Raw genomic sequence first — 27,739 nt, 5'->3', positions numbered from 1 at the left:
GAATTGGGGGGTGGGGTAGATGGTAGAACCAGTGAATTCCATGCACATGGGCACATTGCAGCCCTTCATTTGCTGTGAAATACGTACCTTGGACGGAAACCTCCCTGAAATACTACAGTGCGTGAGGCATCCTCTAAGTCCAAGGGTGATAGTTTGGGAGGAACCATTCTAGTCAAAGGAAGCAAGTCCTTGTGTTTATTGTCATCCTAACTGGTCAGGAAGATTTTAAGGCAATACATGCACATCTCAACAAGAGGCACAAACATTCAGATACTAATGTTTCTCCCACAGAAATAAGTCAGAAGTCAGATGGTGGGTCTCTAGGCACTCACCTGTTCTGTGAGGTCCCAAATCTTCTCACTTTCTCTCCCACCAACACTACTATGGAGGCTTTGCTTTGCCTTATTGTTGGCAGCAGACCTCGGGATGGCTGCTGCAGCTCCAGCTAGCACACCTGAGTACAAGAGAAAGAGCACTGCATAAATCTAGTTTGTTTACTTCCTTCACAAGAGCAGAAGTCCCCAAAAAGATCCCCAGCCACATGATACGTCCATGGGCCAGTTTTGGGCCATGGATGGGGTCAATGCTGACCAAGTGGCACCTGAGAATAGCCATAGCGTAGCTTCTAAAAGAATATAGAAGACAAGATGCAGGTAGAAGGGGTTGGAGTCTATATGCTCTGTCAGCAAAGCATGTATGTACATTCTGCTGCTCCTGCCCCAAGATGGAAACTCTGACAACGGGACTGTGTTCTGTTCACACTAATTTCCAGGATGGAATGTCTGCCAGACCAAAGTGGGTCTGAATGAATGCTTGTTAAGTGACTGTTCTCCTGTCTCTGGCTTTGAGGCAATAGTCACCTCTGCCCCGGTTTGGTCCTGCACCACCCACTGGACCAAAGAGGCAGTCCCTGAGTCCTGTGTCCCCTAGTGCCAAGGTCCAACACCACACCACCCCATACTTCAGATGAACCCTGCCTTCTCCTCCTCTGCATGAGCCTGCTCATATTCTCACAGGTAATCTGACATGCTCTTCATCATCTTGGGGCTGGCAGGGACTACTTAGAGAAGAGCAATTTCTCACATGGAGCCAAAAGTCCATAGATCAGGAAATCAGGATCTCAGAAGTGGATTCACAATCTCCACCTGGAGGTAGGTCTTCCCTGCACCTGCAGCCGCCAACATGGAGTGGCCTCCAGGGGGCAGCAGAGATCACCTGGCAAAGTCACCTGGACATGGGGAGGCTCTGGGCATTAGGGGTTCTAACAGGGAGGGAGGGTTCGTCACCACCTGAGACCTAAAGGAAAAGTCATATAGGCTTTCTATAGTGTCGCCTTTACCACCGACATAAAATTCTGACTCCGTGTCCCTCACATCTCTCTCTTCTAGAATTTGCCTCTTTCTCTTGCACAGGTCCAGGATGTCATGCCTCTCCAGCCCAGACCATTTCTGCTAAAACCCAGTCACTGTCAATCCCTGTAAGTCACGGCATCTATCCCAGGAGCTGAGTGCACACTGGGGATACTGAGTCACAGAATCTAGGACCTGTCCTAGGAGCTCTCCCTGAGGACATCACCTACAGTACCTCAATGGTTCCTGCAAAACTCCATGTGTGCTTAGCAAGTGAAGAATTTTCTTCACGTTTGATGGTCACAAACAGGGATCTGGGTAGAAACTGCACTGACCTAAGCCTCTTAAGGTCACCCAGGAGCAAGGAGACTGCATTGACCTAAGCCTCTTAAGGTCACCCAGGAGAAGACATTCGGAACCAACTATGGGACAAGTGGGTGAAGCAGAATCCCCTGGGCTGATGGGAGGTCTGTCTGCAGGGGCCACGCCTCCCTCCCTGTGACCCTTGGGGCTGAGCCTTCTCTGAAACCACAAAGCTTCTCAGCAGATAGCCTGAGCCCCAAATGATTTGCATAACCCGCAGGTGTTTCCAGCAAGGGGATAAGAGAGGCCTGGCAAGGAATGTGCCCAGCCTAGGGCCTCAGGGAGCAGAATCAAGGCACACCTCCACCATGGCCTGGACCCCTCTCCTCCTCGGATTCCTGGCTCACTGCACAGGTGCTGAACTCAGGCTCACACCCACCCAGACCCACAGAACAGTCACAAGGCTGGCCCTGACTCAGAGCTCAGCAGGGCACTGCCTGTGTGGGGCAGGGTGCTCAGGACCCAGCTGCAGGATGAGGGGCTGGAGGGGTGAACTCCCCCCAGTGTGTTCACTGGCTCTGTGTGAGCCCTGAGGGGCTGCACCTGCCAGGGAAAGAGGGTCAGGGTTCTTATTTGTTCAAAGGTTCTATCCACCAGCCTGGCCAGGGGGCCCTGGGGCTGAGACTGATGGGAGAGGTGCCCTCTGTGCCCAGAGTATCCCTGAGTCCAAATCTGGGTGAGGTGGGTGGGGGCTTCCTGAAAACGAGAACTGAGTTTGAAAGCCCACATCTCCTTTTCTCTCTGGCAGGTTCCGTGGCCTCCTATGTGCTGACTCAGCCCCCCTCAGTGTCGGTGACCCTGGGACAGACGGCCAGCATCACCTGTGGGGGAGACAACATTGGAAGTACATACGTTTCCTGGCACCAGCAGAAGCCTGGCCAGGCACCCGTGACGATTATCTATAAGGATAGCAACCGGCCCTCAGGGATCCCTGATCGGTTCGCCGGCTCCAACTCAGGGAACACGGCCACCCTGACCATCAGCGGGGCCCAGGCTGAGGATGAGGCTGACTATTACTGTCTATCATATAGTAGTAGTACTGGTACTGCTCACAGTGACACGGACAGATGGGGAAGTGAGACAAAAACTCCTTCCCCGTCTGTGTCACACTCTCCTCCAGCCCCAGGAGGCCACAGAGCATGAACAGGTCTGACCCAGGTCTCCACATGTGTGATCCCCAGGGGTCCCTCTCTCCTCAACCCTCCAGGCAGGCTCTGTACAGGGAGGTTCATGAGTGCATTGAGGGCTGACAGGACCTGGCTGCCCTGCTTGTCTGTCCGGGGTATAAATCCGGGTCAGAGGGCCTGGGTAGATAGAAAGACAGAGAGACTTCCATTTCCATATTGTGGTCATTGGGAAATATTTTCACCCAACAACCCAAGATTTGAACCCAGAAATTCCCGGCTCAGCTGAGCTCCTGAAACCCTGGTCCATAGCTGTGGGATTCTGAGTGGAGCAGACATATGCAGGGACACTGTGGGGCCACCTACATCCCCTCTTCTGTGACCACTCACCACTCACCCACCCACCCCTGCAGGAAGCCCTGATGGCTCACAAGGGAGCTCCTCACAGGGAAGCACTGTGCTTCAAAACTCTGCCTCCCCAGGTTTCTGCCCCAATTCAGAGAGGTTCAGTTGAATCATGGCCTCAGTCCAACATCCCAAGGGCCTGCCTGGGTTCAGATGTCCTGAAAGGTCCCAGCTTTAGAGCTCCCTGCAGGAAAGAGACCTTGCCTGATGTCTCACTGTGGGTCCCTTCTCCTGCCCAGTCTGACCTCCCCAACTCCTTCCAGATTTCCTGCACATGCCCTTCTCCATCTCAGAGTCTGCTTCCAGGAACCCAATCCAGGAAGGCTGGCATCCCCGACAGGGTCCTGAGGGACCTGAGGAGGCCACTGTATACACACAAAACTCTGGTTTGTCCTCCCAAACCCTATTACGTGTGTCAAAATCCCCAACAGATCAGTTCATTCCTTGTGCTTTTAAACAATGAAAAAGATGCCAACACACTAGGTGCTCTGGGTTCTGACAGACAGTTGGGGAGTCCCATCCATCCTGAGGGTGAATGAGGGACATTGGGAGAGTTGCCTCTTCCTACAGAGTGGCCAGAGACACACAACCACGGGAGTGAGACACAGGATGGGTGCTGCCTCACTTCTACCCCCCACATCCTGCACGATAATCTCTCTTTACACTCACCCTACCCAGAAATATGGACAGACAACAATTCTGTGGATACAGTCAGCTTGTCAACATTGACACTTAATAAGCCACCACAGTCCACCCCTCATCCACATGAAATCCACCCAATCCAGGCTAACCAGTCTCTAAATGAAGAGAATATTGGTAACCTTGCTTCCACCTAATATGATGAAACTATCCAATGAAAAATTTCAAACATGCTCACCCTTTCCCCGCAAGAGGAATCCAAACATACTGTTGTCTGTGGTGATAGTTGTTTTGTCCCAGCTGATTTGCTATCTCTAACTTCTACATTGAGATATAAAGTTACCTATTAACACATCTGACGTTAGGCAATAATGGGATGAGACAGGAGAATAAAACAGAAGCATATGATTAATATATTTCCACACATATTCATGTCAATATAAGGAAGAAACACTTGTCCTTGTATCCTCCTCATGTTTTCACTACCTGTGATCAGTGTGGTGCCCATAATTACCTTCTTCACTGTCCACCCCATATTCGCCTTCCCTCAGCAAGTCCCCACCAGATGGGACGACCAAACCTTCATTCTGGAAGATTTGTCCATTGTCAGACCTGCTGCATCGGATTGCGGTGAATTTATGACTGTTATCACAGTCCCTGGGCGTATCAGAGGATCTCGTGAATCCATACACACACCTGATCACCCCAATTCAGTAGTAGATACCCAAGTCCCCCGTGATAGTCACCATGAATCACAGCAGCCAGTGTCCCCTACTCTTCCCGGTGCCTCGCTGCAAGAAGGCGCCAGGAAGGGCCACGGCGCACTCTCAGCCAGCAGTACGGTGCAGTCAAGCAGAGCACAAAATTCCAGGGATGAGAAGGGAACATTTGCTGGTGGCTCATTGGAGATAAGAGTAAGTGCTGCCACTCCCATTTCCACCCTGATTCCTAGACCTGTGAATCCTGACCGGAGGAGAAGCAATACCACATATGTCTAACATACGATGCTGAAAGCATATGCGGCATCCCAGAGGACGTGACGCGAACCCCTGTGCTATTGCCACGGCCCAGCGGGCAGCAGAGATCACCTGGCTAGCCACCTGGTGATGGAGTGGGCCTGGCACCAGGGGTCCTAACATGCAGGGGGTTTAGTTACCATGACCTGAGATCTGAAGGGAAAGTTTTCTCCCTTCTCAAGTATCATGTTTGATGCTAATGCCAAAATCCTTTGGCTCCTTCTTATTCTGATCCAGATCTTGCAGTAATTAGCCATTTCTCTGGCACAGATTTGGGACTTGGATTTCTTACACACCCCAGTGGTGCTAAAGCTCTCGAAAGTCAAACCCCGCTCCCTCTGAGAACACACATCCTCCCCCCACTTTGCTCCAAGAGCTTCCTGTCTCACCACAAGGAGTTCCTCCTTTCCCCCTCTCTCTCCAGGGGGCTGGTGCCAATTTTTTTTCCGTATCTTTTTTCCACTCCAAGGACACAGCAGTTATTCAATAACCATTACTCAACCTCATAAATTATATTAATAATTTTTATTACTTACGCATTGTTGCTAGCGACTGAAATTTAAAATATAATTTTAATTTCACATGAGGCAGTCTTATAATTCACAACCAAATTTTATTCACATATACTCAAATCATATCTTTTGAGCACATGATGTCTCCCTGGCCCAGCCACACATTGGAGATACGGAGAAATGGCACCTACTCCCTGTCCAGGAGCTCATGGTCAAGGGCCAACACTTACAGCACCTCCAGGACCTTTACCAACCCCATATGCACCAAGCAAGGGGGGCATTTTACTCAGATTCTGGTGTTCACACCTCACCAACTGTGATCTGTGGTAGGACATTGCCCCTATCTAAGCACATAGGGTGTCCCTGGAGTGTGAATGACGAGGGTCACTGCACTGGGGCCTGGGAATGTCAGAGGAGACACAGCATGGAAAGTTCTGAAGGTGGGGCTGGGAGCGGACCAGCATGCGGCCTCCATCACAACACAAGGATGGATGAGACACTTAAGAGTCCTGGATGACATTAACCCTCTCCCTCCTGAGCCAGAATGGAACAGAGGAAAGACCTGGGGGCCCAGAACAATTTCAGCATTACCACTGTGACTCCGGCCACCTTCATGACAGGACCCAGGAGGATTCCGTGAGCGGAACTTAGATTCCCTGGAAATCAGAGAGACTCTGCTTCTCAGTGGCCAGAATAGCCCTGGAGCTAGGCCAAGGCACAGCCTAAAACTGGAGTTGTAGCCCCAGACTATGAGACCACCAGGAGAAGGATCCCCTGGGCTGAGGGTGAGGACTCCGAGGGACACCTCTCCCCTCTCTGTGTCCCTTGGGGCTGAGCCCTTTCTTCCCTGAACCCACAAGGCCCCTCAGCAGCAGCCTCTGGGCTCTGGCTGATTTGCATAACCATCAGGTCTGTCCAGCAAGGGGTAAGAGAGGCCTGGGAGGAACTTTGCCCAGCGTCGGGACTTGGGAGCAGAATCAGGGTGCCTCCACCATGGTCTGGACCCCTCTCCTCCTCGGCCTTCTCGCTTACTGCACAGGTGCTGTGCCCAGGTTCATTGGGATCCAGTGGGGGACAGATCTCTTCACCTTGCTGCAGGATGAGGGGCTAGAGGGGTAAAACCCCCTATTGTGCTCACTGGCTGTGTGTGAGCTCTAAGAGACTGCACCTGCCCAGAGAAATGGGCCGGGCGTTCACCTTGGTTCAAAGGCTCTATCCAGGCCCGTGGGTCCCTTGGGCTGAAATCCCTGGGAGGGGACAACTCTGGGGGCCAAGAGAACCCCTGGAGCTCAGTCCAGGCCAGAAAGGCAGAGTCCCCTTAGCTGGAAGCCCACCTCTCATGTCCTCTCTTGCAGGTTCCACAGCCGCTTACGTGCTGATTCAGCCCATCTCGGTGTCGGTGAACCTGGAACAGACCGCCAGGATCACGTGTTGGGGAGACAACATCGGAAATAAATATTCTCACTGGTACAGCAGAAGCCTGGCCTAGACCCAGTGCTGATTATCTATTGTGATAGCAACCGCCCCTCAGGGATCCCTGACCGGTTCTCAGGCACCAACTTGGGGAACACAGCCACCCTGACCATCAGCGGGGCCCCGGCCGAGGACGAGGTCGACTATTACTGTGCCATCTACCATGGCAGTGGGAGCAGTTTTCAATCACTCACAGTGACACAGACAGGTGGGGAAGTGAAACACAAACCCTCCTACCCTGGCCTGACACTCTCACCAGCCGTCTGAGTAACCGTAGGCCTGAGGGCCAGGCATCCTCTCTGGTCCCGGCTCCGACCCTCCAGGGTCGGGAGACTCCAGCAGGTTCTTTGCCCTCTCAGGGCCTCTGTTTACCCTGCTGAGAAATGGCAGGTGGGGGTCTGTTTTGAGTCACAGAAGCTGTCGTCAGCGCCCTGTGGGTCCAGAGGTCCCCCTACCAGCTGAGCCCCGGGACTTCCTTGTACCCTCTCAAGGCTTAGCTCCTCACTCACTTCTCTCAGGCATGATTGGAGGAGTCAAGATACTGGAAGGAAAGGGCACAGCTCCGAGCTGGCCCCCAACTCATGGAGGTCCTTCTGCTTGTTAGTTTATGCAATCACACTGTGCTGAGACCAGGACCTTTATGCATTAGAGAAGAGCCTCCTTGGGGGAGGGTGACAGGGCCTGCAGCCGAGCCCCGGGCACCAGGCCCACCCACCCTCCAAAAGAACCAGAGTTATGCTCCCCGCTGCTTTGTAAGTAAACACGTAAAGTTTTCACCAGAAGTTTGTAAAACGTTCTCAATGCTCTTCTATATAGAGAGAATGGAAGTGAGTATCATTACGACTGGACACCCACTCTTTTTAAAAATTCTTCTCTTAACATTTGGAAATTTTCCATCTTTCTTCCCTCATCTTGAACTTTGCTTTCCCTCCACACTCCTCACTGAATTTGATCCGCTCATACATTTTTATACCCAAGTCTTTTATTCATGGCCCCGCTATACATCTCTGTCCTAAAACTATACATGAAGTTTACATTCTAAGATTTAGTTTCATAGCCTGTGACCTTGACCATTACATTATTTTCTGCCACACTGAGTGAGCATCTTAATTTTTCGTAGCAGTATGTGATCGAAGCAACATAAACATATTAAAATTTACATAGATGATCATTAAATAGTGTTGATTTGTGGATCCGTTGATGAATACGGTGTCCTGGCAGAATGAAGCAGGGTCCTGCCTCTGTTCTGTTCTGGCTTTCATTTTTGTTATGAAACTCAAAGAAACCTTGACCTCATAAACAGAAGTTTTGTAATAGAATTTCGATCACAGATCTGAGCTTCTTCCTACTTATGTGCCAAAAATCATTAGTGGTTGATGGTCAAAAATTATTTTTTTCAGTGATCTATCAGCTGACAGCTCTGTTTCATATCCTTCTAATTTTGCTGAAAGCAAAGAATTGGAAACCACTGCCTTTGAGAGGATTTGAACTGGTAGACAGGTTGATGCACCACCAGACCCTTTCTGGAATGAAAGCCTTATTGCGCCATCTGCTGGGAAAGGCGCCCACAGACAGCCCTGCCCTCATCTGTCAGCTCCCTTGATGAAGAGAGCCACCGGGAGCCGAGCCATGGTCCTGCCCTGGGCAGCTGGCCTCTGAAAGCTGATCGATGTGACGGTCTGAAGACCCAGCCTCTCAGCCCATTTAGGGAAGCTGAGAAGGACCATCCCAACAGCAAAGCTCCTTATAGCTGATTCCTCCCTCTGCCCACCCTGCTTCCCACCCATCCCTGGCACATAGACTGGTCCCAAACACGCTCCCTGTAAACCTCCTGCGGTCTGGCATCATCCCAGAATCAGCTTCGTGGGGGATGGGGTGAGAAACCACCTGCATGGGGTGTCACCCAGCCATTTGTCATCGTCCACTTTCCCAGGTTCGTATCAGGGATATGCACCAAGGAACTTGACCGGAAGTTACTAAGAGACCCCCTGTGTGTGATAGAGTTTAAGAGATTGGGAAAAAAAACTAAAATATCTGTGATCACTGTGCATCTTTGCAAAATACAATAATGTTTTGAGAAACATACTTTCATCTTCTCCTGTGCTTCAGGTATATTTTTTCTCCAAAACTCGGTGCTGCAGATTTGAACCATTCAATCCAGGGAGAAGTCCCACTGTGTAATCTAATTGGCAAAGCCAGTCCTCACTGTCAAAGATACTATTCAGATGTGCTTCTGTTAGTAACCGGCTGGCTCTATTTGTCAACACAAGTAAACATGTGGGTGGGTATTTGGGGGAATATTATAAAATCACTGAAAATCAAAGGATGTGTCTGGAGAGATGGTCAAGCAATAAAATGACGTCGATATTATGTGCTTATCTATTTTATAATAACTTTTTATAAACAAGGTAGGTCGCTAGGCTATTTGTCAATTTAATTGGCAACATACAGTGCAATAGCTACTATGTTACGCCACGAAGAGTTATAAATTAATGTGAGGGTGTGTGGGCTTTAGGGAATAATGAAGTCAGAATCAGATATAAATCATGTTAGTATTGGTGGCCATCTGGATGGAGCACTTCCTATGAATGTAATAAAGGAGATTGCACCACCCTCTAAGGTGAGTTGTCCAGATGCAGACCTGCCAGGATGATTGTTGCTGATGGCACAGCAGAAAGAGCTGTGGCTGCTACAAAGCCACCACCTGCCACGCAGGTCCTCACGATGCTCCCAGGTATCAGTCAGACTTTGGAAAGGGCCTGGAAACCAGGGCTCCGCTGTACAAATACCAACCCACCTCGTCAGATGAGGTTGGAACCTCAGGGCGCTGGCCACGCCCACTCCGGAACCCCGCCCCTCGCTTAACCCCCACCCCCTCAACAGGTTTGCAGGAGTTCCAGACACAGCCAGGACTAGTGTGAGCCGAGTAAGATACCATCGTTGCGTGTGAAATTTAGGGGAGGACCCCCAAACCCAGTAATCAAGATAAATAATATCTAATGCAATATTTTTTGAAATCGCAATGGATGCAGAAAAATTCCATGATGACTAGAACATCAAAACTGCAAATCAGGTCAGGATCCCACCCTACACTGGGTTCACTCGCCTCCCCCTCTCCCGACCCCCCGCCGCCCAGGTGGTGGTTCCAGGGATGAGGTGGGCGCCAAGGAAGATGCAGAACCAGAGTCCAGCCTCTGCATCCTCCCACCTCCCCACACTGCAGGAGACTTTCCCTGGCCTCCCGCCAACCCCTCCGGGGCACCAGCCCTTTCTGGGGTTTAGCCTCCTTCTACTGCTAGTCTCTGATGCCCCCTATTGGATCGCCCTCTTGGGGCTGCACCCCAGGCGGCTGGATTGGGAGCCTTAGAGGTTAAAGCACTGAATTGTTTGGAAGCACCCCCTCCCGTCAGTTCCAGGCAGGTCCCACCTCCTGTGCAAAAAAAGGCTGGTCCTCCCAGGTCTCTGACTGGTACTGGTTAAGTCCCAGAACACAGTCTTTACACCAAATTGCTGTGTGTCTTGGGAAAAATTCTCCCTCTTTGTGCTTCAGTTTCTTCATCAGCTAGAAGGTCCCCACAAGCGTGGTGAGTCTGTGACATCTACAGAAGCAATAGAATTCCCTTTCCATTTGCTGGAAGAGAGCTGGGGGGGGGGTGCTGCACTCCCAGGATCACCAGAGGAGTGGGGGTCTTCAGGGCTCCTGGGGACCCCTCAGAGGGGGGCTCAGAAGCTGCAGAGCCAGACCCTAACTCTGAGGATTCTGAGAGATTCCAGAACCTTTGTCACATCCCCCAGACCGATACTTTGTGACACACACACACACACACACACACACGGCACAACAGTGAGATGAAAAGGCCCAGCCAGCTTGAGTTTGGGGTGGAGAAGAGCCAGGAGCTGAGGAGATATGGATGCAGGCAGTCTCTGAGGTCTGTGGAATAGAGCGTGGGCAGGAGACTGATCAGCAGGAAGCAGGGGGCACCCTCTGACATCGGAAGCAGGGCTGAAGTGACTGGACAGGGGAACACCCCTTCCAGTCCATGAGAGAAGGGCTGGGGCAGGGCACAGAGGAGCCAGAGACCCTCAGCAGGGGGCCCACCAGGACAGCTGCACCCAGACTCCTCTGGTCCAGCCTGAATCCAGCCCTTGGTACAACTCGATCCAGGGAGGAGGTGAGGAGCAGGCCTGAGTGGACCAGAGCTGCAGCTGCACCAGCTGGGAAGACCCAGCCCCCCCCAAGGGTCCCCAGGAAATAGCCCAGACCCAGATTTCTGACCGCAGCCACCTCAAGAGGATGTGGTCTGAGACAGTGGCTGCCCAGAGGCTGTGGCAGGTGCCGGGGTGGGAAAGGAGGCACAGCTGGGATGCTGCCTTTAGGGAGAGCCCCTTCTTCTTCCCAAGACCTGGGGCTGTCCCCCGCAGAACCACAGATTCTGGGTCTTAGGTAGCAGGTGAGTGTCACACCCACACAGGGATGCTGAGAGGGAACAGCTTCAGCCTGGACCCCTGAGGCCCGTCCTGCCCCAGCCCGCATGGTGCCAAGAACCCAAGGTCAGAGGCAGGCATGGGCTTCATCCCATGGAAAGGACAATCTTCACCAAATGTAGCAGGAAAGTTAAGGAGTGCCTGACTCAAAATTTGGCCAGACAACTGTTAAAGGGACCTCCCAGGAAAGTCACTTTGGCAGGCCCTGGGAGGCGTCTTTTAGAGCTGCTGACACAGAAACGAGAAGCCCTGTGTCGCTACAAACCCAGACTTGAGCAGGTGTGTGAAAGACCTTGCAGCAGAAAAGGCAACTGAAAGGCAAGAGGCCAGGCGCTGGGTAACAGGAGGGATCCTGCCACCTGCCCTACACTGAGCATTGTGACTTCACCCGGCCCAGAGAGTGGGGTCATCATCAACAAAGCATGTTCTGGAGCCGTGCCAGGGCCAGGCCTCTGCATAGAATCTGCTTGAACATCAATTTCCTCATTCTCAAATGCTCAAGACAATCTCAGCCCAGCGGGCAGCCAGCCCCATTGCCCGCCTCAGTCTCACGTATTATATTCATGGGCTTTTCAATGGACCCCACTCAAAGCATCTGTGCGGCCCATCCCTCCTACACCCCTGCCCAACAGAACCCAAACCTCGGCTCCCTTGCAAGCAAGGCATGAGCCTTCCAGGTGGACAGAGGGCTGCAATGCAGGGGATGAGATCACTCTTGATTCTCGCTCACCCTGCAGCCCACTCCCAGAACGACCTTGGCCCCTGCATTCATTTTCTCTGGACTTTAGTTTTTTTCACCTGTAAAGCAGGCACACTTGCCCCCCAGGACATGCCAACTGTTGTTCTAAAGCCCAAAGTCCGAGGGGCAATCAGTCAACACCTGCCACAGACAGGGCTTAGCACTCACATGATCTCATTCATCTTCATGACCGCCCTGCTGCAGAGGAACTGTGTCCATTTTACAGATGAGGAAACTGAGGCCCAGAAGTGACCTAGGTCTGGAAGGTTTCAAGAATCACTCCCTGCAGGACCCTTGCCTGGCTGAGAAGCTGAGATGACCACAGGGGAAACAGCCAGTCTTGACCAAACCCACCAAGGAAGTGCAGTGTACAGCGACCCGACCTGAGGGACTGGTCAGAAGAGAAGCCCTAGTCCCAGCCCCACCACAAGGAATCAGGCCTTGGTGATTCCTGATTCAGTGGGCACTCAGCTGCTCCTTGTGGCCCCTTCAAGCCCCAAGGAGATGCTCCACAGATCTGGGACACCACTGGGGAATAAGAAAATAAAGCAGGTCAAGTATGCCCCACCCAGGACCCCAGGGGCAGGGACTGTGGGCGGACTTCAGTGAGAGGAGGTGGAGCTCAGGATCTTAACACAGCAGGGCAGTTGGCAGATGTCACTCTGAGGGAGATCCCCAGGGGTAACAGCCATGGGCCCTGGAGAGGGCTGGGCACTGGGTGCAGGGACCAGAGAAGTCCCAGGCAGAAGACAGGGCCATGTGGGCCAGGCTCACTGGGACAGCTGATGCCAGCAAGAGGGACTGGGAGCCCCCCCCCCCAGGAAGTTCAAGCCAAGCTTCCACCCTGAGGGCAGATGAGTCCCCAGACAGGCTAAGTGCACTGTGAGGCCCCTGGAGGGGTAGAGCCTCGCCCCAGGCTGTGCTGGCCCCTACTGCTGCTAAGCCTGGCCACAGGAACCCATGGCCCGCTGTCCCCAGTGCAGCACCACCGAGCAGAGCCCTAGCAGGAAGGAGCCTGTCCAGCTTTCGAAGCCTATGAGACAGGTAAGGAGCCAAAAGAGCCATGGTGGGAGTATGTGGAGCTCCCTGAGGTGGGAGCCAGGAGTGGGCATCCGAGGAGGAGAGCAGCAGTGAGGGGAAGAAGGAGGTGAAGGAAGAAGCAGCCAGAGAGAAGGGGCCTGGGCAGACACTGGCTGTATTTAAAGTGTTGATATTTGTCCTGCGTGGATTTTTTTTGCTTTGATTTTTAGCTTCTAATATTGTATGAAAATATGATTTATCTTGATGACTGAATTTTTGGCACCCCTTAAATTTTGCACTAGTGCCACCCTTGCCTCACCCTTGTCCTCTGGTGGGGCAGAAACAGGGACGCAGGAACAGGACGTGCCCACAGGGGCAGTTTCAGGGGCAGACGTCTCTCTCTGTAGCCCCACAAGTCAGATCCTGCTGTTCCCATCTTGCAGAAGAAGATAGAGGTCCAGAGAGGTAAGTTGACCTACCCAAGGTCCCACAGGACACAGGCACGGTCTCAGGACTGTAAGAAGTCTGAGGCCTGAACGCTGTGATCCCATCAGTGTGTCCTGTGTTGAAACAAAATGGTGCAACAGAAGAGGTGGTCTGCAAGGCAGTTAGAGAGGGGAGCAAGGGCTTGGCTGAGTCTCCCCCAAAGATGTCCACTCTGCAACTTATTCATAAAAACTTACAGGGGCCAGGCCTGGGGACCCAAAGAGGATGGGCCTGAACCAAGGGGGTCATGTTCAGGCGCCGGGACAGATCAAACTGATCTGACAAATGCGGGGACACTGACGCATGAGGCGGGCACTCCAGGCACTGGGAGCCGCCTGGGCTGAGAGGAGAAAAGTGCGCAGGCGCGCAGGCGCGGCAGGGAGCTCCCTGACCGGAGTCTGGGGAAAGCATGCACGCCACACTGTGCTGTGCGTTGTGTTTTAGGCGCTGCGTCCTTGATCTTGGGGTCCAGAGGAGTTGTTGAGGGATTTAAGTAGCAGACTGTCAGGGTCGGATTCGTGTTTGGAAAACCGTTTTCAGATAGGAGACTGGTGTGAGGCCAGATTAGAGCACCAAGGACTGGTAACAGCCAAAGCTTGCGCCTTGGGGATGGGGAGGAAGGACAAAGTACCAAGATCTATAAAACTAGCAAGTACCAGAGTTTGACCAGGGAGGAATAGGCACTCTCATGGACTATCTATAGAAGTCTAAAATGTGTAACCATTTTAATAATATGCAGCAAGTCATTTTTAAAAAGTATATTTATTTAAATTGTGTAATACCACTAATAGGAATTCAAGGGGGGAGGATAATCAAAGATGTAACCAAAGGATTACAAACAAGAATGGCTAGCTCAACATTATTAATGGTGGGAGAAAACTGGAGATAATCTAAATATCCCGCAGAAAGGGTGTGACCAAATACAGTATGGGACACCCATCATAAGGAATCTTACACAAGCCTCCAAAACTGGGTCTGAAATTGGGTTTTTAAAGTATGTGTGCACTTTCAAAAGCCTGTCCAAAAAGATAGAAAAATATCAATGGTGTGTCTCTGGCTGATGGGATTTCACCTCATGTAAACTTTTGCCTTCTAATTTTCTATACATTTGAAAATGTTCACAGGAAGATATATTTGGTTTTTATTCTCTAAAATAATTTTTAATATAAGAGTAACATGTACTTATTGTAAAATTTTTTTAAAAGGTTAAGCAAAAACATCTATTGAAGAAAAAAAATCCAATGTTTCTGCTTACCATCCCCACACATCTTACCCTAAAACGCATTCTCTGGAGATGACCACTATCAGGTTGGTCTATATGCTTCCAATCCTTCTCCCATGTGTGTATGTCCCTGAAAACACACACACACACACACACACACACACACACACACACACACACCTAGTTGGTTTGGGGGGTTTTACTTTTCAAATAATACAATCATACTCTGCATATTATCCTATAACCAGCTTCTTAAACAGTCTGTTCCTGACACTTTCTATATCAATCTGTATGGATCTCCCATGTTCTTATAATGGCTTTGTAAGAATTCAAAATTTGGATGAACCAGACTGTATGTAATCATGCCTTATTAATGGACATTTAGGTTGTTTCCATTTAAAAAGATTAATTACAAGTGACGCTGCCATGGAAAACCCACATATGTGTGCATGTGTTATATATATGTGCACTTAAAGTGCATTAACCCAAAGTATGTACTTTGGATTAATGGCTAAAACTGGACTTGCTGGACCAGAGAGAATGTGCTTTTGGAATGTTCTTATATGGGACCCAAATGTCCTTCTGAAAGTCTGTCCCAGCTGATAGTCACTGCAGTGAATGATGGTGCCCTTTCCTCTATGCAATTCTTGCAATACATCCTTGCGATCCTATGATACTGCTGATCTTTTTTTTATTTGTTCATACCTGATGAGTATTTGAGGATATGTTTGCTGTTTTATCATTTATTTGATCGCTAATGAGCATTTTTTTCCCTTCATATTTTTTGACTGATTTTATTTCTCCTGTGAATTTACCAGTCGTAATTTTGCATATTTTTCCATTCGGTTTCTTATATTTTCTTAAGGATCTATGGAAACTCTTCATATATTTGGATATTGATCCACAGTTAAGTGAATATGTTCTAAATATTATTTAGTGGTATTCCTTTTCCTTTAATGACTATGGAATAAGATTTGACATTGTCATTGGTGGATGTGTCTTCAGGTCACTTGAGTCAGTAAAATAGCCCAAATCACTCTACTTTAACTTAAAAGGGAGTGGATATGGGGGCTGAGCTCTGGTCCTGGGACTCTCCCATGTGGATATGAAGCCACAGCCTCCCAGAGCCCTTCAGTCTGCTTCCTGTTCCTGCGAAGGACTTCTGGCATCATGGTCTAACTTGGACTTGGCAAAACCAACACCCAGGACAGTTGGCTACTATGCATCAAAGAACCCAGGCCAAGTGAACCTTTCTCAGGGTGTCTGGGTGGCTCAGTCCGTTAACCATCTGCTTCAGCTCAAGTCGTGACCCGAGCCCCATATCAGACTCCCTGCTCAGCAGGGAGCCTGCTTCTCTCTCTGCCCTTCACCCCACTCTCACTCTCTCTCTCAGATAAATAAATAAAATCTTTTTTAAAAAAGTGGACCTTTATAGGTAGCATTAACTGCCTGGATGTTCAATGACTTCATCCATCTGACGGGAAGGGGGCATCATGGCAGTATTTCTTCTGTCTTCCTTCTCCTGTGAGGGCAGGGCAGCACGTGCCCACGAGGGGAGTGCCTTCATCTGCTCTTTATTCTCCCCATGGCACCTTTCATATCTAGGGAAAAGAAGAAATGTAAACGCTTTCCTATTGTTGTCCACTTTATACAATGATGGTCTGCTCCCTCCATCTTCCCCTGCTGAGTCATCACTGTGTGATGACCTGGTAAACTCTAGGATCCAATGGATCAGGGAGGGGGATCACACCAGGGTTGTCCTCTATGCATGATGGCAATGTGGCTGCACATAGGGACATCAGTCCAGTGGGAGCCTCTTCAGGTGGCTCCTGGGGACACGCACATGACCCCAGCAGGTCTCTAAGCTCCTCCTTGTTGATTGACAACATACTCTAGCTCATCTTGTGCCTACCCACCCCGGGCCCAAAATCAGTCACTGATATCAGTTCCAGTTAGTGGAGGTGGGATTGAAGACTCTTTGAAAGAAGCAGAGCAACAGCCACACACCAGACCCTCCCCAGCATGAGACCAGATAGGAGATTGTCTGGGGCTGCTCCCAAGGTCACCCGGACACAGGTTGGCACGTCCTACAGGGCCAGCCCAGGCTTTACTTAGGACAGTCCCTAACTAGGACATTCCCAGGAAGATAAAGCTGAGCCCTCACCCTCTGGAGTGATGGTTGGGAACATAGGAAGTCTCCAATGGCCCATAAACCCAGACCAACTTGCTTTTCCCTGAAAAGGAAGGTTTAGAAGGGAGGAGACACCCTCCGCCCACTCCTCATGGAATCACCAAGGAATTGGGATTGTTTGAAAATGAAGAGAAGGGATGTGCTCTTCATTTCCATGGAACCTAACTGACAATGACACACAGGCCCTCCACCAACTCATTCCAAATCCCGGGAGATAGAGCAGATCAGACACCAACTTCCTTTGGAAGAATTGCTTCCAAGGATCCTGTTGCAGAACACATGGGGTCATTGGTGTGTCGTCTGCTAGAGGTGGGGGACGTGTGCCCCCCCAACCCCCGCCACTGAGCACACACCAGCCCGGAGCATTGCCCCCACTTCCTCCATCACAGCTGCAGGTGGGGGGCTAGTGGGTGGGGCAGGGTCTCCGAGGGACAGGTTTTTGTACAAGCCTGTATCACAGTGTTGGGTGTTCGGCGGAGGGACCCAGCTGACCGTCCTTGGTGAGTCTCATCTTCTCCCTCCTTCCCTGCTCTCCCAGAGGTTTGGGCAATTTTCTGCTGTGCTTTTTTCTCTTGGTGTCTTGTCTCAGCCTTGGTCATGCTTTCACCCAGGATCCCAGCCTCTGGGACCCTGACCTCCTCCCCTCCCTGTGCAAACTTTCCTGCTTACTTCTTTGGCCACCACCAGCCCCTCACCTCCGACCTGAGAGGCAGGCAATGGTTGGGATGACCTAAAAACTCCTCTATCTGTCTGCCAGGGTCATGTTGGGTCCTAGATGTGCTCTGTTCTGTCCTCTCCTGTCTGGCCTTCTATCGTTCCACTCTTATCTCTGGGAGGCACTAGGGTCCCCTGTCAGAAAGGGAAGAGGGAACAGGGAACATTGGGGGGATGACCATTTGGAGCCCTTAGAGGGACCCAGCACCATCAGGTCCAAGGCTGGGGACACGCAGGTCAGAGGTTCTGAGAAGGTGCCCAGAGCTCTGGGACACAGGATCCAAGGATGGTTGTGGGGTGGGGTGGCCCCCTCAGGCGTCTCCAGGCTGCCACACAGCCCTGAATGGGCTTGGGAGCCAGGCAACCCTGTAAGAGGCAGTACAGAGCAGGGAGGAGAAGGTGCTCCAGTCAGAAACCCCGGTAAAGGGTCATGGAATGACAGGGTGTGAGGAAAAGGTGGACTCCTGGCTCTTGTGGGAAATTACCAATTACAAAATGAAAGCCAGATCCCCTCGCACAATATGGCTACTGAATTGACTGGCCAGGGGAAACACCAAGGGACAAGGCAGAGGGGACACTTAAGAACCTTCAGACAGACTGTGATCCTATAGGGTCCTCGGCCCATTACAGACTTCAAGAGAGACACATGTGGGTAAATGAAGTCTCTACAGAGGAAAGACCCAGAGGCTCCCAGAGCAGAAATGCCAGATCACAATAGATCACAAAGAACCCCCAGGGAGTTTGAGAATTCTTGTCATCCACTCTGGGGACAGACAGGATGTCAGAGGAAGAAGGCAAGAGAGTGAGGGTCAGATATCTGTGTGACAGGCCAGGGCCCAGGGGGGTCTCAGGACAGGAGATGGCAGGTGTGCAGTGTGACAGCTACCCAGGAGGGATGGGAAGTAGTCAGAGGAAGATGCCAATCCACCCTCTTAGAAATAAATGCTCAGACAGAGGCTGAAAGAGGGGCCATGCCCTGGGCCTAGAGACCCACACCCACCTGATACACTAACAACAGGGTCTCCCACAAATGGAAATTGAATCAATGACCTGCGGCCCCTCCATCCCCACAGGTCAGCCCAAGTCCGCGCCCTCGGTCACGCTCTTCCCGCCCTCCTCTGAGGAGCTGGGCGCCAACAAGGCCACCCTGGTGTGCCTCGTCAGTGACTTCTACCCCGGCGCCGTGACGGTGGCCTGGAAGGCAGACGGCAGCTCCATCACCCAGGGCGTGGAGACCACCAAGCCCTCCAAACAGAGCAACAACAAGTACGCGGCCAGCAGCTACCTGAGCCTGTCGCCTGACAAGTGGAAATCTCACAGCAGCTTCAGCTGCCTGGTCACGCACGAGGGGAGCACCGTGGAGAAGAAGGTGGTCCCCGCAGAGTGCTCCTAGGTCCCCAAGACTTCCAGGGTTGGGGGCCTTCCTCTCCCAGACACCCCTTTCCCAGCTCACCATGTACCCCTGAGCCCCCACCCTGGATCTGCTCAGAGCAGGCAGGTCCCAATACCCTCCCTGTTTCTACTTGTGCCCAATAAAGACCTTACCATTTATCATCCGACATTTCTGATGTACATTCTCTGTTTGTCATGTCTCTGAGGTAAAGTCTCAGTAATTAGGAAGGGACACTTGTGAAGTGAGATCCGATTTACCCTTTCTCCCCATATGCCAGTTGGGCTGTGATCATGAGGAACAAATTGTTGCTGTGGGCCTACTCGTGGGTTGCGGTCCTTGTCCCCATGGGAAAGGGAAGAGCTAAATGAGAAGGACTGGGGTCCCAAGGGGATCAGGCAGAAATAAGGAGTGTTTTGGGGACAATGAGTCTCTGTTCAGATTCGTGTGTTGTCAGTGGGCTCAGGGTGACCCTGGCAGTGTCTGGGATCTCATTCATGAATGTCTGGACACCTGACACATTATTTTATCATTGGATTATGGATGGAGCAGGTGATGTCAGCCTGCATAAAGGAGTGGCATGGGAGAACTGGTCAATGAGAAAGCCACCATTCCGGCCTCAGGAAAGGCATCCAGTGATTGTCCCAAAGACAGAGTCAATTCTAATTCAGAAGTAGAGTTAAATCAGGTCAGACCAGACTGAGGCCCATGGCAAGGTCAGGCTTCCCCCTGGACTCAGGGACTTCAGACACCAGGCCCATAGGACTCCTCCACCCACCATCACTATGGCTTCATCAAGAGTGCACCTGTTGTTTCAAGTCACGGACACACTCACTCCAGGGCCTGAGGCACACATGTCAACCTCTCAGAGGCACAGGCCCTGCTCACTCTGCCAGTCCTCCAGTCCCTAGTTTTGACAGATACCCTGTCTGAGCCTCCAGCTCCTCAGCGACATGGAGCTGCCTTCCCCAGACCTGCTGGGGGCCCAGGACTGCCCTGGGACAGAACTTTCAAGGGCAACGTGCTCTTGGGCCACAATGCATCAAAGGATAAGGACCCCCTTGGAGCTTCTTCCGAGCCATCGGTCCCCAAATCTACTTAGGATATGGTAGAAACATAAGGATCAGCATCTGCCTGAGTCCATTTCTCAGACAGAAAAACTAAGATCCCAAGGGACAAGGGGACCACTCAGGTCTCCCTCATCTTAAGGGTCCTGCTGGGAAGAATGACACATTCCACCCTACCCAGAGCTAATGTCACCCCTAGACAAACTCTTCTATTCATTGTTTTAAGTTTTCATTATGAAAAACTGAGTACACAAAGAGACAAGACAAAGGAGAACACCCACGTTCCTATCAACCAGGTCCCAGAGTCTTAGTGACCCACTCACAGAAGAATAACTCCTCCCTTATGCAGCATTTTGAAACAAATTTAAGATCATATCATTTATTCTATATATAATTCATTTGTGGACTGGAAAGACAGGACCTGAAATATAACTACTACAATATCATTATCAATTCTAAGCAGAAACCATTAATAAATTCTTTTTTTAATTTTTTACTTAAATTCAATTTGGTTAACATATAGTGTATTATTATTAAGGGTAGATTTTAGTGATTCATCAGTTGCATATTAGCACCCAATGCTCATTACAACAAGTGCCCTCCTTAATGCCCATCACCCAGTTACCCCATCCCCCCACCCAACTCCCCTCCAACAACCCTCAGTTTGTTTACTATAGTTTGGAGTCTATTATGGTTTGCTTCCCTCTCTGTTTTCATCTTACTTTATTTTTCCCTCCCTTCCCCTATGTTCATCTGTTTTGTTTCTTAAATTCCACATATGAATGAAATCATATGTTATTTGTCTTTCTCTGACTGACATTACTTTCAGTGTAATACGCTCTAGTTCCTTCCCACATCATGACAAATGGCAAGATTTCATTCTTTTTGATGGCTGAGTAATATTCCATTGTCTATGTATACCACGTCTTCTTTATCCATTCATCCACCCACGGACATCTGGGCTCTTTCCATATTTTGGCTATTGTTGCTATCAACATTGAGGTGCATGTGCCCCTTTGAATCACTATTTTTGTATCCTTTGGATAAATAACTAGTAGTGCAATTGCTGGTACATTCATAAGGTAGTTCTATTTTTAACTTTTTGAGGAATCTCCATACTGTTTCCCAGAGTGGCTGCACCAGCTTGCATTCCCCCCAATAGTGTAAGACTGTTTCCCTTTCTTCACATCTACCCCAACATCTGTTGTTTCCTGATTTGTTCAGTTTAGCCATACTAACTGGTGTGAGGTGGTATCTCATTGTGGATTTGATTTATATTTCCCTGATGCCAAGTGATGTTGAGCATTTTTTTATGTGTCTGTTGGCCATTTGTGTGTCTTCTTTGGAGAAGTGTCTGCTATTGTCTTCTGCCCCCTTCTTGACCAGATTGTTTGTTTTTTGGATATTGAGATTGATAAGTTCTTTATAGATTTTGGATACTAGCCCTTTATCTGATCTATCATTTGTAAATATCTTCTCCAATTCCATAGGTTGCCTTTTAGTTTTGCTGATTGTTTCCTTTGCTGTGTGGAAGCTTTTATCCTGATGGAGTCCCAGTAGTTCATTTTTGCTTCTCTTTCCCTTACCTTTGGAGACACGTCTAGTAAGAAATTGTTGCGGCAGAGGTCGAAGAAGTTGCTGCCTGTGTTCTCTCTAGGATTTTGATGGATTTCTATCTCACATTTAGGTCTTTCAGTCATTTTGTGTTTATTTTTGTGTATGGTGTAAAAAAGTGGTCCAGTTTCATTCTTCTGCATGTGGCTGTCCAATTTTCCCAACACCACTTGTTGAAGAGACCCTCTTTTTTCCATTGGATGTTCTTCCTACTTTGTAGAAGATTAGTTAACCATAGAGTCAAGGGTCCATTTCTGGGTTCTCTGTTCCATTCCATTGATCTATGTGTCTGTTTTTGTGTCACTACCATACTGTCTTGATGGTTATAGCTTTGTAATATAGCTTGAAGTCCAAAATTGTGATGCCTCCAGCTCTGGTTTTCTTTTTCAACATTACTTTAGCTATTCAGATTCTTTTCTGGTTCCATACAAATTTTAGGATTGTTTGTCCAACTCTGTGAAAAATACTGATGGTATTTTGATAGGGATTGCTTTGAATGTGTAGATTGCTTTGGGCAGCATAAACATTTTAATAATATTTGTTCTTCCAACCCATAAGCATGGAATGTTTTTCCATTTCTTTGTGTCTTCTTCAATTTCTTCCATAAGCATTTTATAGTTTTCAGAGTACAGATCCTTTACCTCTTTGGTTAGGTTTATTCTGATGTATCTTATGGTTTTCTTGTGTAATTATGAATAGGATCGATGCCTTGGTTTCTCTTTCTTCTGCTTCATTGTTAGTGCATAGAAACACAACTGACTTCTGAGCATTGATTATATATCCTGTGACTTTGCTAAATTCCTGTATCAATTCTAGCAATTTTTTGGTGGAGTCTTTTGGGTTTTCTACATAGAGTATAGTATCTTCTTCGAAGAGTAAAAGGGTGACTTCTTCCATGACAATTTAATGCCTTTTACTTCTTTTTGTTGTCTGATTGCTGAGGCTAGGACATCCAGTACTATGTTGAACAACAGTTGTAAGAGTAGACATCCACGCTGTGTTCCTGACCTTAGGGGAAAAGCTCTCAGTTTTTCCCCATTGAGGCTGATCCTCGCTGTGAATCCTTCATATATGGCTTTTATGCTGTTGAAGTATGTTCCCTCTATTCCTACATGGCAGAGGGTTTTTATCAAGAGAGGATACTGTATTTTGTCAAATGCTTTTTCTGCATCTATTGAGAGGATCATATGGTTCTTGTCCTTTCTTTTATTAATGTTGTGTATCAGACTGATTTGCAGATGCACTTCTTAATATCAAAATAATAGTCTGTTTCTCTGCAAAATCCTCATAGTTGTCATAAGTGAATTCATGGAGTTATACAATTGATGCCTTTGTTATTTGGTGGTATTTCCTTTTCTTTTTATGAGTATGGAATAAGAATTGAAGCTGTGATTGGTGGATGTATCTTCAGGTCCATTGGGTCAATAAAAATGTCCCAAATCACTCTGCTTTTCCTTGCAAGGAAATAGCTGTGGGGGCTGAGCTCCCAGTCCTGACACTCTTCAATGTGAATATGAAGCCACAGCCTCCCCGACCCCTTCAATCTGCTTCTTGTTCCTGCAAAGGACTTCTGGCATCAGGGACTTCAGGTGGTCTAACTTGGACTTGGCAAAACCAACACCCAGGACAGTTGGCTACTATGCATCAAAGGACCCAGGCCAAGTGAACCTTTCTCAGGGTGTCTGGGTGGCTCAGTCCGTTAACCATCTGCTTCAGCTCAAGTTGTGACCCGAGCCCCATATCAGACTCCCTGCTCAGCAGGGAGCCTGCTTCTCTCTCTGCCCTTCACCCCACTCTCACTCTCTCTCTCAGATAAATAAATAAAATCTTTTTTAAAAAAGTGGACCTTCATAGGTAGCATTAACTGCCTGGATGTTCAATGACTTCATCCATCTGACGGGAAGGGGGCATCATGGCAGTATTTCTTCTGTCTTCCTTCTCCTGTGAGGGCAGGGCAGCACGTGCCCACGAGGGGAGTGCCTTCATCTGCTCTTTATTCTCCCCATGGCACCTTTCATATCTAGGGAAAAGAAGAAATGTAAACGCTTTCCTATTGTTGCCCACTTTATACAATGATGGTCTGCTCCCTCCATCTTCCCCTGCTGAGTCATCACTGTGTGGTGACCTGGTAAACTCTGGGATCCAATGGATCAGGGAGGGGGATCACACCAGGGTTGTCCTCTATGCATGATGGCAATGTGGCTGCACATAGGGACATCAGTCCAGTGGGAGCCTCTTCAGGTGGCTCCTGGGGACACGCACATGACCCCAGCAGGTCTCTAAGCTCCTCCTTGTTGATTGACAACATACTCTAGCTCATCTTGTGCCTACCCACCCCGGGCCCAAAATCAGCCACTGATGTCAGTTCCAGTTAGTGGAGGTGGGATTGAAGACTCTTTGAAAGAAGCAGAGCAACAGCCACACACCAGACCCTCCCCAGCATGAGACCAGATAGGAGATTGTCTGGGGCTGCTCCCAAGGTCACCCAGACACAGGTTGGCATGTCCTACAGGACCAGCCCAGGCTTTACTTAGGACAGTCCCTAACTAGGACATTCCCAGGAAGATAAAGCTGAGCCCTCACCCTCTGGAGTGATGGTTGGGAACATAGGAAGTCTCCAATGGCCCATAAACCCAGACCAACTTGCTTTTCCCTGAAAAGGAAGGTTTAGAAGGGAGGGGACACCCTCCACCCACACGTCATGGAATCACCAAGGAATTGGGATTGTTTGAAAATGAAGAGAAGGGATGTGCTCTTCATTTCCATGGAACCTAACTGACAATGACACACAGGCCCTCCACCAACTCATTCCAAATCCCGGGAGATAGAGCAGATCAGACACCAACTTCCTTTGGAAGAATTGCTTCCAAGGATCCTGTTGCAGAACACATGGGTCATTGGTGTGTCATCTGCTAGAGGTGGGGGATGTGTGCTCCCCCAACCCCCGCCACTGAGCACACACCAGCCCGGAGCATTGCCCCCACTTCCTCCATCACAGCTGCAGGTGGGGGGCTAGTGGGTGGGGCAGGGCCTCCGAGGGACAGGTTTTTGTACAAGCCTGTATCACAGTGTTGGGTGTTCGGCGGAGGGACCCAGCTGACCGTCCTTGGTGAGTCTCACCTTCTCCATCCTTCCCTGCTCTCCCAGAGGTTTGGGCAATTTTCTGCTGTGCTTTTTTCTCTTGGTGTCTTGTCTCAGCCTTGGTCATGCTTTCACCCAGGATCCCAACCTCTGGGACCCTGACCTCCTCCCCTCCCTGTGCAAACTTTCCTGCTTACTTCTTTGGTCACCACCAGCCCCTCACCTCCGACCTGAGAGGCAGGCAATGGTTGGGATGACCTAAAAACTCCTCTATCTGTCTGCCAGAGTCATGTTGGGTCCTAGATGTGCTCTGTTCTGTCCTCTCCTGTCTGGCCTTCTATCGTTCCACCCTTATCTCTGGGAGGCACTAGGGTCCCCTGTCAGAAAGGGAAGAGGGAACAGGGAACATTGGGGGGATGACCATTTGGAGCCCTTAGAGGGACCCAGCACCATCAGGTCCAAGGCTGGGGACACGCAGGTCAGAGGTTCTGAGAAGGTGCCCAGAGCTCTGGGACACAGGATCCAAGGATGGTTGTGGGGTGGGGTGGCCCCCTCAGGCGTCTCCAGGCTGCCACACAGCCCTGAATGGGCTTGGGAGCCAGGCAACCCTGTAAGAGGCAGTACAGAGCAGGGAGGAGAAGGTGCTCCAGTCAGAAACCCCGGTAAAGGGTCATGGAATGACAGGGTGTGAGGAAAAGGTGGACTCCTGGCTCTTGTGGGAAATTACCAATTACAAAATGAAAGCCAGATCCCTTCGCACAATATGGCTACTGAATTGACTGGCCAGGGGAAACACCAAGGGACAAGGCAGAGGGGACACTTAAGAACCTTCAGACAGACTGTGATCCTATAGGGTCCTCGGCCCATTACAGACTTCAAGAGAGACACATGTGGGTAAATGAAGTCTCTACAGAGGAAAGACCCAGAGGCTCCCAGAGCAGAAATGCCAGATCACAAAGAACCCCCAGGACTTTCAGAGTTCTTGTCATCCACTCTGGGGACAGACAGGATGTCAGAGGAAGAAGGCAAGAGAGTGAGGGTCAGATATCTGTGTGACAGGCCAGGGCCCAGGGGGGTCTCAGGACAGGAGATGGCAGGTGTGCAGTGTGACAGCTACCCAGGAGGGATGGGAAGTAGTCAGAGGAAGATGCCAATCCACTCTCTTGGGAATAAATAGTCAGACAGAAGCTGAAAGAGGGGCATGAACTGGGCCTAGAGACCCACACCCACCTGATACACTAACAACAGGGTCTCCCACAAATGGAAATTGAATCAATGACCTGCGGCCCCTCCATCCCCACAGGTCAGCCCAAGTCCGCACCCTCGGTCACGCTCTTCCCGCCATCCTCTGAGGAGCTGGGCGCCAACAAGGCCACCCTGGTGTGCCTCGTCAGTGACTTCTACCCCGGCGCCGTGACGGTGGCCTGGAAGGCAGACGGCAGCTCCATCACCCAGGGCGTGGAGACCACCAAGCCCTCCAAACAGAGCAACAACAAGTACGCGGCCAGCAGCTACCTGAGCCTGTCGCCTGACAAGTGGAAATCTCACAGCAGCTTCAGCTGCCTGGTCACGCACGAGGGGAGCACCGTGGAGAAGAAGGTGGTCCCCGCAGAGTGCTCCTAGGTCCCCGACACCCTCCCCCACCCAAGGGGGCCTGGAGCCACAGGACCTCCAGGAGGATCTGCCCTCCCACCAGGGTCATCCCAGCCCTTCTCCCTGCACACAGTCGACACTCAATAAAATGTCCTTTATTCAATCAGAAATCGTGCTCTCTCCTCATTGCATTTCAAACCCTTTATGTCGAGCTCAACCACACTTACGGATGAAGATCAATCTTTTCCTTTGGGGGAAAGGAGTCTGCAGGAGGCATCCTCATGGTTTGCGGATGGGTAGTTGTCCTCTGACCTAGAGGAGCAGAAGAACATTACAGAACAGCAAATACCAACAACACAAGCGAGTTGGAAGACCCTCCACAGTGCCTCTGTGTTTTCTTTTCTTTTGTGGACCATGCCCACTGTGTGTCAGAGCTCCCCTCGCAGCCCTTGCTCCCGGTGTTTTGGGAATCATTTCTGAGTGCCTCCCTGAGCCTGGGCTCTCAGACTCTGCAACAAGCCACCCCATGAAATGTCCACCCTCCTTTCCCAAGATTCCCCCCTCTCAGTGACAAATTTTCCCTCATTTCCAACTCTTGGCGGACCTTCCCCACCATCACACCATACAACATCCTCCCATCCATAGGGCACCACTCCCCTGACTCCGCAGGGACACGAAATGTGCCCCTCACACAGATTCTCCCTGTCACACTCAAGCCAGGACCCCCTGCCTAGACACTGGCACCGCCACACCCAATCCCACTCAAGCTGGTGGCCCCTCATAAAACAGTGTATCTTGGTCCCCACTTGTACTCATATTCTCTGGGAGACAGACACCAGCTGCACTCTCTAGGAGCCCTCCAAGCCCAAGCCAACCCATGAACCCACCGCTTCTGTCTGGGGTGACCTGTCTGGGGCCTCTCTGTTGCACACATCCAGCGACAGATTGTGCCAATGGGCTGCCAGCAGGTCTCTCCCCTGACTCATCTACCTAGGAGCCCAGTGCGAGAGTGAGCGGGGACACCAACGCACCCCCACGGTAGAGTGAACACAAACACACGCAAGCACACACATGACGATCACAAAGGCACTGGTCCCTTCCCGACACTGCCGCGGTGGCCATCTCTCGGGAGGATCGGGAAGAGCCGCAGTCGAGGGTCTACACGGAGTCCCCGGGTGGGATGTGAGCAAAGAACACCCAGTCTCTGCAGTCCCCGGCACAGCCAGCCAGTGACACAGAGAAGGCCAGGGAGATTC

General features: G+C 50.3%; 2 protein-coding genes and 1 gene segment (V, D, J or C); all 3 read left to right on the top strand.

Moving 5' to 3' along the window:
• LOC123792759 (immunoglobulin lambda-1 light chain-like) overlaps window positions 1-27,739 on the top strand; it is a 343,464-nt gene that overhangs the window by 308,729 nt on the left and 6,996 nt on the right. Inside the window, exons 3-4 of one of the 6 annotated variants that reach the window (XM_087857562.1) lie at window positions 17,489-17,524; window positions 18,812-19,297. The exons of the other annotated variants lie outside the window; for them this stretch is intronic. Of the exons in view, the coding sequence (XP_087713688.1) occupies window positions 17,489-17,524; window positions 18,812-19,131 (356 nt within the window). The 3' untranslated portion in view covers window positions 19,132-19,297. Of the gene's footprint in view, window positions 1-17,488; window positions 17,525-18,811; window positions 19,298-27,739 lie in introns of those variants that run through there. 6 annotated transcript variants of the gene reach the window in all.
• Window positions 1-27,739, top strand: part of LOC123792755 (immunoglobulin lambda-1 light chain-like) — a 388,881-nt gene that overhangs the window by 358,192 nt on the left and 2,950 nt on the right.
• LOC123795588 (immunoglobulin lambda-1 light chain-like) lies at window positions 1,932-26,653 on the top strand. The gene is made up of 5 exons (XM_087857563.1): window positions 1,932-2,066; window positions 2,461-2,748; window positions 19,681-19,685; window positions 24,879-24,918; window positions 26,194-26,653. Exons 1-5 carry the CDS (start codon window positions 2,021-2,023, stop codon window positions 26,511-26,513), a joined length of 699 nt encoding a protein of 232 aa, XP_087713689.1. The 5' UTR covers window positions 1,932-2,020; the 3' UTR covers window positions 26,514-26,653.

Source organism: Ursus americanus, chromosome 30, assembly GCF_024610735.1.
Source record: "Ursus americanus isolate L20-20 chromosome 30, mUrsAme1.1.p, whole genome shotgun sequence".
In the NCBI taxonomy this organism is placed as follows: domain Eukaryota; kingdom Metazoa; phylum Chordata; class Mammalia; order Carnivora; family Ursidae; genus Ursus; species Ursus americanus.
The sequence above is the reverse complement of the archived record's forward strand: the minus strand, read 5'-3'. Positions and strand labels throughout refer to the sequence as shown.